The sequence below is a fragment of the Scyliorhinus canicula genome, chromosome 19 (assembly GCF_902713615.1).
Source record: "Scyliorhinus canicula chromosome 19, sScyCan1.1, whole genome shotgun sequence".
NCBI lineage: Eukaryota > Metazoa > Chordata > Chondrichthyes > Carcharhiniformes > Scyliorhinidae > Scyliorhinus > Scyliorhinus canicula.
In genome coordinates this window covers 87,019,279-87,033,051 of record NC_052164.1, presented here as the reverse complement: position 1 = coordinate 87,033,051, position 13,773 = coordinate 87,019,279, and the positions used below count along the sequence as shown (strand labels likewise).

General features: G+C 44.7%; 1 protein-coding gene across 1 annotated transcript in view; it reads left to right on the top strand.

Annotated features, from left to right (window-relative positions):
• The first annotated feature begins 285 nt into the window (after positions 1–285).
• LOC119954198 (A disintegrin and metalloproteinase with thrombospondin motifs 8-like) overlaps positions 286–13,773 on the top strand; it is a 37,003-nt gene continuing 23,515 nt past the window's right edge. Inside the window, exons 1-3 of the mRNA XM_038779214.1 lie at positions 286–1,593; positions 6,204–6,336; positions 12,232–12,399. Coding sequence (XP_038635142.1) covers positions 682–1,593; positions 6,204–6,336; positions 12,232–12,399 — 1,213 coding nt within the window. The 5' untranslated portion in view covers positions 286–681. The remainder of the gene's footprint in view (positions 1,594–6,203; positions 6,337–12,231; positions 12,400–13,773) is intronic.

Genomic DNA, 13,773 nt, shown 5'->3' with positions numbered 1-13,773 from the left:
GGGAGAGAGAAAGGGGGAGGGAGAGAGAAAAAACGAAGAAAATAGAGAGGAAGGGAGAGTGAGAAGGAGAGAGAAAGAGGGAGGGAGAGGGAGAAAGCGAGGGAAATAGAGAAAGCAATAGAGGGAGAAAGTGAGGGAGATGGAGAATGAGAGAGGGAGAAAGCGAGGAAAATAGAGGAAGAGAGAAAGGGGGAGAAGGGGAGAGAGAGAATGAGAGAAAGGGTGGGAGAGAGAGGGGAGAGAAATGAGAAGGAAAGAGAAAGACAGGGAGAGAGAGAGAGAGAGGAGAGAGGCGTGGCGAGCCGGGCTGCGGTTGGTGGAAAGTTTGCAGCGAAGCTGTATTGGGGAGGTGGAGGCAGCGGGCAAGTGATCAAAGCCGGGGCTGGGTAAAAATAAGAGCGCTTATGTCAATGGAGGCGGTGGAGAGAGTATAAAAAGCCGGCGTTTTGCGGCCACTAATTGGTGCTGCAGACACGGGAGATCCGGACACTCAGTCCGTTCAACCCCCAGCAAAAGATCTTCTGCAGATCAGAGCGACTAGACACCAACTTGCTGCAAGAAAGAGGGAAAAAACTCGTTGAATTATCAGCCCAGATAAATCAGTGATAGATTTTAACAGCAAAAACAGTGCAGTCTAGTATATTTTTGTGTTGTTTTTTTAGTTGTGAGCATTTGCTGGAGATGGTTTGTGCAATTCTCCTGGTGCTCAGCACCCTCCCAGTGTTGCTGCCCTGTCTCCCGCTGGGACAGAGGGGTGTCGATCCCTGTGTGGTGGAGGTGATCCCGGTGAGGTTGGATGAGAAGCGGCCAGCGCCTGGACTGGGAGCAGATCTCCCCGTTTACCAGCTGCGGGCATTCGGCGGAGAGTTCATCCTGAGCCTGGCTCCCGATTCCAGCTTCCTGGCTCCTACTCTGCGGGTGCAGAGGGTGGGCAGCAGGAGCGGGGCTGCCCCCACTCCGAATGGCACCGAGCTGAGGGGCTGCTTCTACTCCGGGAGGGTCAACTCCAGCCCCGGCTCCATGGCGGCCGTCAGTCTGTGCGGGGGGATCCAGGGGGCTTTCTACACGGACACCGGGGAGGAGTACCTGATCCAGCCGGCCAGCCCGGGGCGAAACCTCTCCAGGGTCCACCTCCTCCAGTGGAGGTGGGGAAAGAGAGGGGGGCAGAGAGTGGGGGAGAGGTGCACCCTTTCTGAGCTCCAGCAGCCCAGGTCACAGCCCCCCAGGCAGGAAGCCAGCCCAGGGCATGCAGCCCAGCCCAGGGCCAAGAGGTTCGTGTCCGAGGCGCGGTACATCGAGACCATGCTGGTAGCTGACCACACCATGCTGAATTTCCACGGAGCCTCTCTGCAACATTACCTCCTCACCCTGATGGCCATGGTGTCCCGCCTCTACAAGGAGCCCAGCATCCGGAACCTGGTCAACGTGGTGGTGGTGAAGGTGCTGCTGGTGGAGGACGAGGTGGAGGGGCCGAATGTCTCCAGCAACGCCGGCCTCACCCTGCGCAACTTCTGCAACTGGCAGCTCGGCTACAACCAGGCCAGCGACCGACACCCCGAGCACTTTGACACCGCCATCCTGTTCACCCGCAAGGTAATCAACCGAGAGAGCGGCCCTTCGGCCCGTCCTGGCTTTGCCAGCCCGTTTGGGAAAGAGCTGTCCAATCCCTTGTTCACCAAATCCCTGACGTTTTCCCAAATGTTCAAATTTGATCTAATTCATTTTTGGTTCGAAATGACCGTGTACTCTTTCGGGAAGAACAATCCACATCAAAATCCCTGCTTAAAATCTCGTTCCTTTAACCTGGAGTCATGGTTCTCCACTGACTGACCATTCCCGCCCCAACTCCCTCATTTATTTTAACGTTAACTTAATGTGGACACTAAACCCCGATGTGACAAAGAGGGGAGGGGAGGGCTGGTTATTGGTGACACATCCCCAAGGTTTTGATTGCACTCCATATTCAGAGTTACTGTCGCCCTGATTGATGTATGTGTGCGTCTGTGTGTGTGTGTCTATCTATCTCTATCTGTGTGTGTGTCTCTCTCTGTCTGTGTGTGTGTGCCCGTGGTGATTCCCTTTATCTCTGTGTTTCTCGCTGTGTCTGTGTGCGTGTCTCTGTGCATGTGTGTCTATGTCTATCTATGTATGCCTGTGTCGGTGTCCCTGTCTGTCTATTTGTGTGTCCCTCTGTGTACGTCTTCTGTATGTGTGTTTATGTGTGTGTGTGTGTCTGTGTCTCTCACTCGGCCTGTGTGTCTCTGCGTGTCTTTGTGTCATTCTGTGTGTATCTCTCTATTTGTATGTGTCTCTCTGTGTGTGTGTCTGTCTGTGTGTATCTGTTTTGTTTCTGTGTGGGTCTGTGTGTCTCTCTGTCTGTGAGCCTCTGTGTCTGTGTGTCTCTGTATCTGTGTTTCTGTCTGTATGTGTCACTCTGTGCGTCTCTCTCTCTCTGTATCTCACTGTGTGCGTGTCTCTCTGTGTGTATCTCACTGTGTGTCTGTCTGTGTGAATCTCACTGTGTCTCTGTTTGTGTGAATCTCACTGTGTCTCTGTCTGTGTGTATCTCACTGTGTGTGTCTCTGTCTGTGTGTATCTATGTTTCTGTGTGTGTCTGTGTGTATGTATCTCACTGTGTGTGTCTCTGTGTGTGTATCTCACTGTGTGTCTCTGTCTGTGTGTGTATCTATGTTTCTGTGTGTGTCTGTGTGTCGCGAACGCATTCCCTCTGTCGCCACGGTTACCAATATGTGGACTAATCCATGAATCCAAAACGGGATCCAATGTAACTTCCAGGCTCTATTATCGAGCGAGTTTTTAAAAAATCTGTTGCCAGCCAAGTCACCTTCAAGTTGAATGAGTCTGGCAAATCTCGGTAAATGTGATTTCCTGTCCCTTTATCGGGCGGGACAGTGGCATTGGGACTGACTCTCCCCGGCTACTCCGGATTAAAGGGTCGGCATTGGCTGGCATTCTCCCTCTGCTCTCGATGGACTGTGACAATCAGAAATACAACGGGTCAGGGAGGAAAGGGGTGGCAGGATCAAATTGTCAGTAAGTGTGGGAGAGGGGGGGGGGGGGGTAACCCATTGAAAGCAAACTGCTTTCACCTTTAAAAAGCCTCTTGTGAAATGGTGACCAGAGTCTCGGATCAGAATCAGAGAAATCCCCAAATATTATCACTGCTGCCAGCTCTAGGACTGCACTGGAGCGGCCCATTAACCCTGGGAATGGCTGAACGCGGGTTTATATGTCAGTGATCTTGTGCTCAGTTACAGGCAGTGGCCGCTCCCTCGTGGTGGCTGAACCCTCCCTGTGTGGTGTGGAGTTTACCTGCAGTGTTATAGCAAGGTGGGTCTTCTCCACATTCCCGCCTCTTGAAGGAGTGTTTAACAGGCACCTGATCAGTGGAACCACCTCGGCACAAACTCCACACCAGAGGCGGGGAGGGACCAATCTACCCACCCATGTGGGTAACACGAGGAGGGGGGAGTGGAACTGGTGAAAATGAAATTTGGAGAAGAAATTGCCTCTATAACAATGTCACCTGTTCACAGAGCTAACTCCTGATATCAGTTAGTATGTCTCAGTCTGTCCCTGTGTGTCTTAATCTGTCTGTGTGCGTGCCTCAGTCTGTGTCTCAGTGTGTGTGTCTGTCTCTGTGTGCCTGTCTATGTGCCAGTCTGTGTGTGTGCCTCTGTCTGTCTCGGTGTCTGTCTGCCTTTGTGAATGTTTGCCTGAGTGTCTCTGGGCGTATCTGTGCCTGTATGTCTCTCTGTGTGCCTGTCTGTCTATCGGTGACTGTCTGCCTCTGTCTCTGTGTGTATGTGTCTGTGTGCCTGTCTCTGTGACTCTATATCTGTCTACTGTGTGCCGGTCGTACCTCTGTGCATGTGTGTGCGTGTTTGTCTTTGTGTCTGTCGCTGTGTGTGTCTGTGACTACCTCTGGCTGTGTGTGTGTATCCGTGCATTGCGATCAAACAAATTCTCTGTAATCTGTCAGCACCCGGACAGGGTGGTCTGCAGGTAATGATCCTCAATGGGGTCTCCATTCAGCGGGACGATGAACTAAGAAGGCAGTGAATGTTCCCACAATCCTGCTGCCGCCGAGTTAGTGCTGTGTCTGCCCGTCTCCCATCAGCTCTGATTCGGCAGCTTGGATATGATCACAGAGCCGGTTCCTTCCACCGCCTGTGTCTCTCTTCACTGAAATGAGAGCTGGGAGACTGCCCCCGCCTCCCCCCCCCCCCCCCCCCCGCCCCATTCAGTCTGCTTCCCTGGAAAACTCACAGAAGGTGAATTGCGGGTCAGCATCAACCCGGCGGGACATGTACAAGTGGGTCTGGTTTTACAGCCGGCCCCAGGGGAGCTGGTGACAGATTGAATCATCAGAGCCCTGTCTGGATGGAGGTTTTTTTTTCATATCTGTGATATATTAGAAAACTATGGCATTTATGTCCAGGTTACGACGTGACCTGTTTATAAATGAAATCTTCCAGCCACTGAGATGTTAATAACTGGAGTAGAGGGGCTGGCTTTAATAACACGTATATTCTGGATATAATCATCCTATCTCACTGTTCAGCAGGGAGATGTGGACCATTTCCCTACTGGGGAAGAGAGTAAAATTGACGAAACGTCAGCCCTAAATCAGAATACTGCCCAGGTAAAGATTGCAACACCCAAATCCTCCATCCAATGTGTAGAATGGTGATTGCAGATTTCAACAATCAAGTCACCCGGGAGTGATGACAGATATTTGTAAACAGCTACGAAGTAGATTTGTATAAACAGTTCTCCTGGGATGCAGCCATCCACGAGGATCTGTGGGGCGAATTAAAACGAGGGCGTCTGTTTCCCAGAAAACGGTAAAAAAAATATTAAACCGGATGCATTGTGTGTCTGATCCATAATTCAGTGGGACTTGGACATATGCTTGTGATATTAATGGCTTTATTTTTTTTTAAAAACCGCTGCAGTCCACGTGGTGGAGGCAGGGTCATCGAACACTTTTAACACAGCAAGAAGTCTCACAACACCAGGTTAAAGTCCAACATGTTTGTTTCAAACACTAGCTTTAGGAGCGCAGCTCCTTCCTCAGGTGAACACTTTTAAGGCAGAGGTGGATAGATCATTGACTAACAAGGGAGTCAAAGAGTTTTTTTTGTGGGGGGGGGAGGGGAGAGTTAGGCAGAATGTGGAGTCCAGGCCACAATCCCATCAGCCATGACCTGACTAAATGATGGCTCAGACTCAAGGGGCCGAATTGCCAACTCCTGGCTGGTTTAGCACAGTGGGCTAAACAGCTGGTTCGTCATGCAGAACAAGGCCGTACCGTCCTCCCCGAACAGGTGCCGGAATGTGGCAACTAGGGGCTTTTCACAGTAACTTAATTGAAGCCTACTTGTGACAATAAGCAATTATTATTATTAATTTAGTTGCATGTGGTGTAAGTACAGCCACAGTGCTGTTGGGGAGGGGTATTCCATCACACTCCTGACCTGTGCCTTTGTAGATGATGAACCGGAGTTAGGAAGTGAGTGACCACAGCTTCTAACCTTCTGTTGTAACTACAGTATTTATATGGTTGGTCCAGTTAAGTCTTTAGTTAATGGTAACCTCAAGGATGTTGCGGGATTCAGTGATGCAAATGCCATTGAATGTCAATGGGAAATGGTTAGATTCTCTCTTGTTGAAGATGGTCATTGCCTGGCACTCGTGTGACACAAATGTTACTTGCCACTTATCAGCCAAAGTCTGAATAGTGTCCAGGTCTTGCTGCATACTGGTACGGTCTGCTTCAGTATCTGAAGAGTCATGAATGGTATCGAACATGGTGCAATTATCAGTAAACATCTCCACTGTTAGCCTTATGGAGGAATGTGTTTGATGAGCAGTTGATGCTGTTTGTGCCTAGGACATTGCCCTGAGGAATTCCAGTAAAGGCATCCTGGAACTGAGTTGATTAGTTTCCAACAATCACAGCCATCTTGTTTTGTGCCAGTGGAGAGCTCCCCCCTGATTCCCATTGACTTCAATTTTACCAGGAGGTCTTTGTGCCAATCCCTATCAAATGCTGCCTTGATGTTAAGGGCAGTCACTCTCACCTCAAATTGCAATTTGATTCAAATGACCATAGCCCTCGACCATTTTAATTTTGGAGTGAGAATCGTTGCAAAGTTGTTTCATTTCCTTCCTCACAGGACATCTGTGGCCACGAGAGCTGTAACACCCTTGGAGTGGCAGACGATGGAACCATGTGTGACACCAGTAGGAGCTGTGCCGTGATCGAGGATGATGGACTTCAGGCAGCTTACACCATAGCGCATGAACTAGGTACAGTGACAACTATAATTAATGTGTGTCTGGAATGTGTTTATTTCATGCAGTTTTCTGCATATAATCCATCGGTCATCAATGTCTTAACCATTCTATACATCTTGACCATATTTATGTCCATTTTCTTCCTCATCCTTAAATGACTAAAATATTTGTCTGTTTTATTCTTTGCTAGTTGTGACTTTTTCTACTATTATTATTGCACAGAATGTTTCTCTCCATTCGCACCCTGGCTAATTACCGTCAATCATTTGATTTTGATTTTTGCTCAACGGTACTCAGGAAACAAATAGCTATATAGAAACCATATGATTGTATATCATTGATATATTGCTAAAACTCAGATTGCCATAATGCATATATTTGTAAAACAGACATTTACCCATAAATGTTTCTCAGTAAATGTCCTCCCATACAGTATGATCTACCCATCTGAACATTTAAGGCTTCAGATAGACTGATGCTCACTATTCAAGTACATCACAATCTCTATCTCATCACTTGGATACCTACATCCCGAAGAAACCAGCAGCTGCCTTGTGTCAGGCACTGCACTATGTGTTCCATTCCCTGACATGTGTGTTCAAAGGCATGTGCTTCTTTAAAGTCACTCTGTGCTCTTACTGTGGCCAATTTCCACAAGATTTCTCTGTTTCTACTCGACCCTGCCAATCTTTGCTCTCCTGTGGTTGCTGTTCTTCACCTTCCTGTGTACCAATATCAGAGGTAAATTGACCAATTGTAGTGTCAGAAATGACACCCACTGATTTCAGCTTATTTTACCAAGGCTAGAAACGGAGCTTTCCTGAAATGAATGATAATTAAGCTGGCAGGGAGCTTGATTTGTTACATTTAACCTGTACTGTGCCTGACTTGAGAGGGCTGAGCATAGAGTGGAAACATTATTTTCATTTTCTTTATTACTTTATAACCATGCTTTAATTTTTTCTGCTACATTTGGTTAATTCACCAATGGGTGAAAAAAACCCTTACACCTCAAGATATGAGAATGGAGAATATTACTGGCTATCTTGTAAAACAATGCAGGTGTTGATTCAGTATCTAAACTGGACACTGCTCAAATGTCACACATGGGATTATATACTTGATTGGAATGGGGAAGCTAAAAATATAAAGTGCTCAGTATTTCTGTATAAATGGTAGTGTACATGTAATGATTAAAAACAGTGAGGTCCACGTTACACGTAGCATAATGTAGCTCTCAGGACCATGATACTTGAGTCCAGTTTTTGCACAGAGATTCAATCCCTCAAAATGTTCCAGAGATCTTGGAAACAGGAGATTGGGGAGGGGCATCTTAAAAGAAATGTAAGATAGTCCCTGGTATAGAGAAATTAAATCTACATCCCAGCTGAAGCTAAACTAGCAAAAGAAACAAATTTCAAACTGGTAACAGAAAGTCCTGTACTTACAATAATAAATACGAGAAATGATAAACAGCTGGAATGGATATAATCAGGCAGGAAAAAAATCCTGGAATCATTCTAAGATTCCATTAGAATGCTGCATTGGGTGGATCTTTAGGATCCTCATGAGCACAATGACCATTCCTATCAATAACTATAATATAATAATAACATAATTAATAATAATCTTTATTGTCACAAGTAGGCTTACATTAACACTGCAATGAAGTTACTGTGAAAAGTCCCTGGTCGTCACATTCTGGCGCCTGTTTTGGTACAAGGAGGGAGAATTCATAATGTCCAAATTACCTAACAGCACGTCTTTCGGGACTTGTGGGAGGAAACCGGGACACCCGGAGGAAACCCACGCAGACACAGGGAGAACGTGCAGACTCCGCACAGACAGTGACCCAAGCCGGGAATCGTACCTGGGACCCTGGCGCTATGAAGCAGCAGTGCTAACCACTGTGCTACCGTGCCGCCCAGACTTCCTGCTGTCCGTCTAATATTCAGTTTAATTCATATACATGAACATTTCTTCCCTTTGGGGAATAGTGGAGAAGTGTTGAAACCTGGTGAATAGCATTAGGAATATTCTTTCCATGGTCAGCAAGGCCTCCAGTGGAGCCCTTTTGGATGAGGTCTTCACTGACTGCATCAAAATTTATTGCCCATCCTTAATTGCCCTTAACTGATTCAAATACATCGCTGTGGGTCTGGAGTCACATGCAGGCCAGACCAAGTAATGACAGCAGATTTCCTTCCCTAAAGGGCATTAGTGGACCAGATGGATTTTTACAACAACCAACAATGGTTTCATGGTCATCATTAGACTTTAATTCCAGATTTTTGTTGGATTTTTCATGGTCTGAGTATTACCCTAGGTCTCTGGAATTCTAGTCCAGTCACAATGTCACTGCACCAACTCCTCCCCTTGAAACCAGAGCTTCTAGCTCCAAGACCGGAGTGTAAGCTAATGAGCCTGAAGACCTCCGGCTGGGTCAGTAAGGCACAGACTGATTCAGTGTTGTCCTAAATGTTTTTCTAAAATTCTGTACCTTTTTGGGGGGTTTTTTCTTTATAAATTTAGAGAACCCAATTCATTTTTTTCAATTAAGGGGCAATTTAGCGTGTTCAATCCACCTACCTTGCACATTTTTGTGTTATGGAGGCGGAACGCACGCAAACACGGGGAGAATGTGTAAACTTCACATGGACGGTGACCCAGAGCCGGGATCGAACCTGGGATCTCAGCGCCGTGAGACTGCAGTGCTAACCACTGCACCACCGTGCTGCTACTGTTTTGTTATGAAGCATCATCTGCAACATAGGTCCGAGAAGGGAAGAAAGATATTATCTAGGAGGGATTTCCAGAGTTTGAGCATAATAAAATCTTCAGATAGCAGCAGTAGTTGCACAGGGAGGGTTTGTTTTTTTAAAATATCAGTTGTATTTATACAGCAGCAGGTAATCAGCTCATGTGGGAAGGGGAATGATGAGACAGGGACAGGATAGGATATGCACTGACAGACTTTACAGTCTAATATGGTTAAGACCAGCGGATTTTTAATTTCTATACATCTTTTAAGTTGAATTTATTCGTCTTTTCACTTGCCACATCCAGACAACTTGCTCCAATGACAAAAATAAGCATGAGATTCGATTCAAACTTTTTTTAGCAAATATTGAGTGGTGGGGTAGGGAAGGGAGAAAGACAACACAATACAGTAGAAACTAAGCCGATCATTAAATCACTGTGAAACTTGCCCTGCATACCCCCACACACTCCATCAACTGAGAACCTCTGACCAATCAGATTGGCTGGCAGCTCTAGTAGTACGAGCAGGGACAGAGCTCAATAGTGGTCACTAGCGGAGAGAAAGGGAAGTGGGGGTGGGTGACACTTTGGTGGGTGCCCCAGATTCACACAGGGCACCACTCAAATGAGGTGCCCCTCTTCTTTTTTCATCTCAGCTGGAAATAAATGGCCTGCCCACTCCTGCCCACCTACCTGGGTCAACCATATTATGTTGTGGGCTTTCTAACCAGCCTAATTAATCTTTAATTATTTAATTCCACCTATCATATTACAGAGGTGAGCTCTGGGGTGAACCGGAAGCTGGTTGGCTAGCCACCCGGCATAATACCCAACAGGGCACGTCAAACCCAACCCTCAGTGCTTAAGCCCTTGTAAATAGGATTAAAGTGCAAAAGCCAAAATAATGTTCAGAATTTACCTTTTCAAATATGAGTAATCTATGGCGTACAGTAGCACTAACCTGATTATTACCACAGAGACACAATGCTCCCATTGTTACAACAGGGATAGTCATCTATCAACTGTTTGGGACAATCAGATACTTGCAAAAAAGTTATTTCCGCCTATTTAGAAAAGTCTTGTTTTATTCCGGGTTTCTGATTTTCTTTTGAATTGCAGAAAGGCATTTTTTTTTAAAACTACATGTTTTTTACACTTTACCACAGAAAGTTGGACATCCTAAACATTACTTGTTGCTTTGCCCAGAGTAGGCTTGGCTAAGTGCCAGTTTTGTACTCCTGAGAGAACCTGGCACATTTCCATCTTCCATGGTCGTAAGGTGCGGGACACATCTGGAATGCTGCAAACATTTTACTAGATATAATTTTTTTTGTTTTACAGCTAAATGGTTCTGCACATTTGCATTCCTGCTCTCCAATTAGCCCATTCTATTACACGTTTTGCATGCAACATGAAGAAAATTGACCTTGTGGGGAACAAAAGTGGATAATGTAATTCAGGTGTGAAGTGATGCAAATTGAATCTAAATTGGCAGTTTGCAACCAGCTCAAGGAAGATAGTCTTGCAATGCATTCGTTTCACATCAGCTGCATTATAGACGTGATTCATGCAAAGCAACATTTAATACATTTGTAAATGGTTCGGTGGTCTAGGTTGTAAACATTTGACATTTAGTTCTCAATTTTTAATATTAACACGAGCTGCTAAAACACATTCAAATGATTGGACACAGATAGAGCTCGGTGATGTATGTAACTAGACATATGCACAAGTTGTTTTTTTCCCTGGCCCAGCAGTTGTAAAGGTAGCCACGAATAACACTATCTTGCATAAATGTGTATGGACATTAGTCTTAACAAGTTGGCCATGAAAACCTGAAACCAAAGTATCTTCATCTTCACTAATTAGCATTGCAAAAACAGATAACATCTTAATCTTGTTATCAAACTACGCTCTCTCTGTCGCTACATTGAGTGAAAACGAGTGTTAAACTTACAAAATATTAAAGCCGCAGTGGATTCTGATACTCTTCAGACAATTTATATTGTCATAACGTTTGACTTAAGATTTCAATGAGCCCCTCATCTCAGTAAACCACTCTGATTTCAATCTAAGTTCAAATACTATCACTACTTAATGTGGTCTTTTGGAAGAGCTGTTTAGTGTGCAGATGATAGGCGGGATTGGCAATAGTCAACACAATAAAGCACTAATCATAAATATTTGGAAAGTATGTATATACTTCTATTTCAATGGCACATTCAGTATTATCTTTGGACCGAAAATTCTATACAATTGAGGGTGAATGGGAAATGACTTAATGCAATGGTATTCTGAACTTGGATCAGTTACATCTTTTTATCTGAAGTCATTGATCAACAATTCCATCTGTTGTTCAGTTCGTCAGACAGGAAGTCTAACAGCAGTCAATATGTTGTTCAAAGTTCCATCATGTATCATAGTGACGATTAGGGGCTGTTTAGCTCACTGGGCTAAATTTCTGGCTTTGAAAGCAGACCAAGGCAAGCCAGCAGCACGGTTTGATTCCCGTAACAGCCTCCCCGAACAGGCGCCGGAATGTGGCGACTAGGGGCTTTTCACAGTAACTTCATTTGAAGCCTACTCGTGACAATAAGCGATTTTCATTTCATTTTTTCATATAATGTAATGTGGCTTAATTCTAGATTTCAAAAAAATAATATAGATATATTTGTAATATCTTCAAAAGTTTATTCTTACCTATTCCCAAGCAATCAGTTATGTGTGGGGTTTGCACTTTCTCCCCGTGTCTGATGGGTTTCCTCCAGTTTCCTCCCACAGTCCAACGATGTGCAGTTTAGGTGGATTGGTCATGCAAAATTGCCCCTTAGTGTCCAGGGATGTGCAGATTAGGAGGGGTTATGAGGTTTCAGGGATAGGGCGGGAGCCTGGTTGAGGTGCTCTTTCGGAGAGTCGATGCGGACTCAATGGGTTGAATTACTGTAGAAATTCTATGATATTGGGATTGCTGTTTGATTGTTAAAAATTATACCCTATAGTCACTAAAGTTCCTAAAAGTTGAACAGTAATTACTTTTAGAATGATTTCATCCCTGCAGTATATTTATCCATCAATACTGCAATAATTGTATAGTCTTGCTATTTTCAGTTTGGATTTGACTAGGTTCATGTTTTGTCATTGTGACAGGTCACGAATTGAGCATGCCACACGATGATTCAAAGACATGTGATAAGCTGTTTGGTCAAATGGGGAAAAACCATATGATGGCTCCATTGTTTGTCCATCTGAACAGAACTCTACCTTGGTCTCCTTGTAGCGCATTTCATATCACCGAGTTCTTTAACAATGGTTACGGTAAGTGATTTAGCTGTAATATGATGAAGTGTTGTCTTCTCCGTTTTGGTAAAACACAGGCACGTGCTGCATAGCTGATGCTCAAGAACAGTTTATTTCTAGTTTATATAAGATAATATTATTGTTGAAAACTACTGTAAATTTCATGGGGATATCCTGATATCTAACTACTTGTTCAAATCCTCCATATTTTGTAACTGAGGGAAAATGTCTACGTTGTTGTAAATGTTTACTGATAATACATTGTTGGCTGAACCTGGATTGCATAAAACGAGAACTATCTTGATTCAGTTTCCAAATGCCCTGGATTATCAGCCTGAAACCATCAACTGATTTGCAGCTGATCGACAAGCTGACTCATACAGACTATATCAATGGTAACTTGGAACAAATGCTGATATTGTGGGTGGTAAGGTTTAGACCCAGGAGACCTGTATACGTGGAGAAGCAAGGTTCACTGAATTATATCTTAGCCATGTTTGAACCTGACTTTTGATAATCTATTTATGTGTAAATGGGAGATTTTTTTTCATTCCCAAATTGCACCAAAACCCTTAACTGAAATAGATCAACGTGTAACCAAAAAATGCCCCACCTGTTTAAACAATTTTAACACAAATAGTGCATGCATGGTTAACCATGCAATATGCGTCAGGAAAAGATTCGCATACCATGATGATTCCAAACATTTATTTGAATGAAGTTTGTTTTTTCTGGCTACCAGTAAAGTTGTCACAGCGATGTACATGGATGGAGAAGTAAGGACTTGAAATGGAATCCACTTACAGCTGAGACACCTTTTCGCTGGCAGTCAATAAATTGAAAAAGGTTGATAATTCAACAGTAGGTTTAGTTGATGAATCGAGTTCTGAATATATTTATTATTATTATAGTTTATTATTATCGAACATACAGTACAGAAGGAGATCATTCGGCCCATCGAGTCTGCACCGACCCAATTAAGCCCTCACTTCTACCCTATCCCCGTAACCCAATAACCCCTCCTAATCTTTTTCTTTGGTCACTAAGGGCAGTTTATCATGGCCAATCCACCTAACCTGCACGTCTTTGGACTGTGGGAGGAAACCGGAGCACCCGGAGGAAACCCATGCAGACATGGGGAGAGCGTGCAAACTCCGCAAATACAGTGACCCGGCAGGGAATCAAACCCGGGACCCTGGCGCTGTGAAGCCACAGTGCTATCCACTTGTGCTACTGTGCCGCCCTAAAGATATGCATCTTTATCCAGGATATTTAGCATTACAAAAGCGCAGTGCAATCCTGTAAATACAGTTTATTCTTTAATAGCTACTTGTGATACACGGGGGGCTAAATTTTCCACCTCGCGATGTCGCAAACGTGACCGCAATTGGG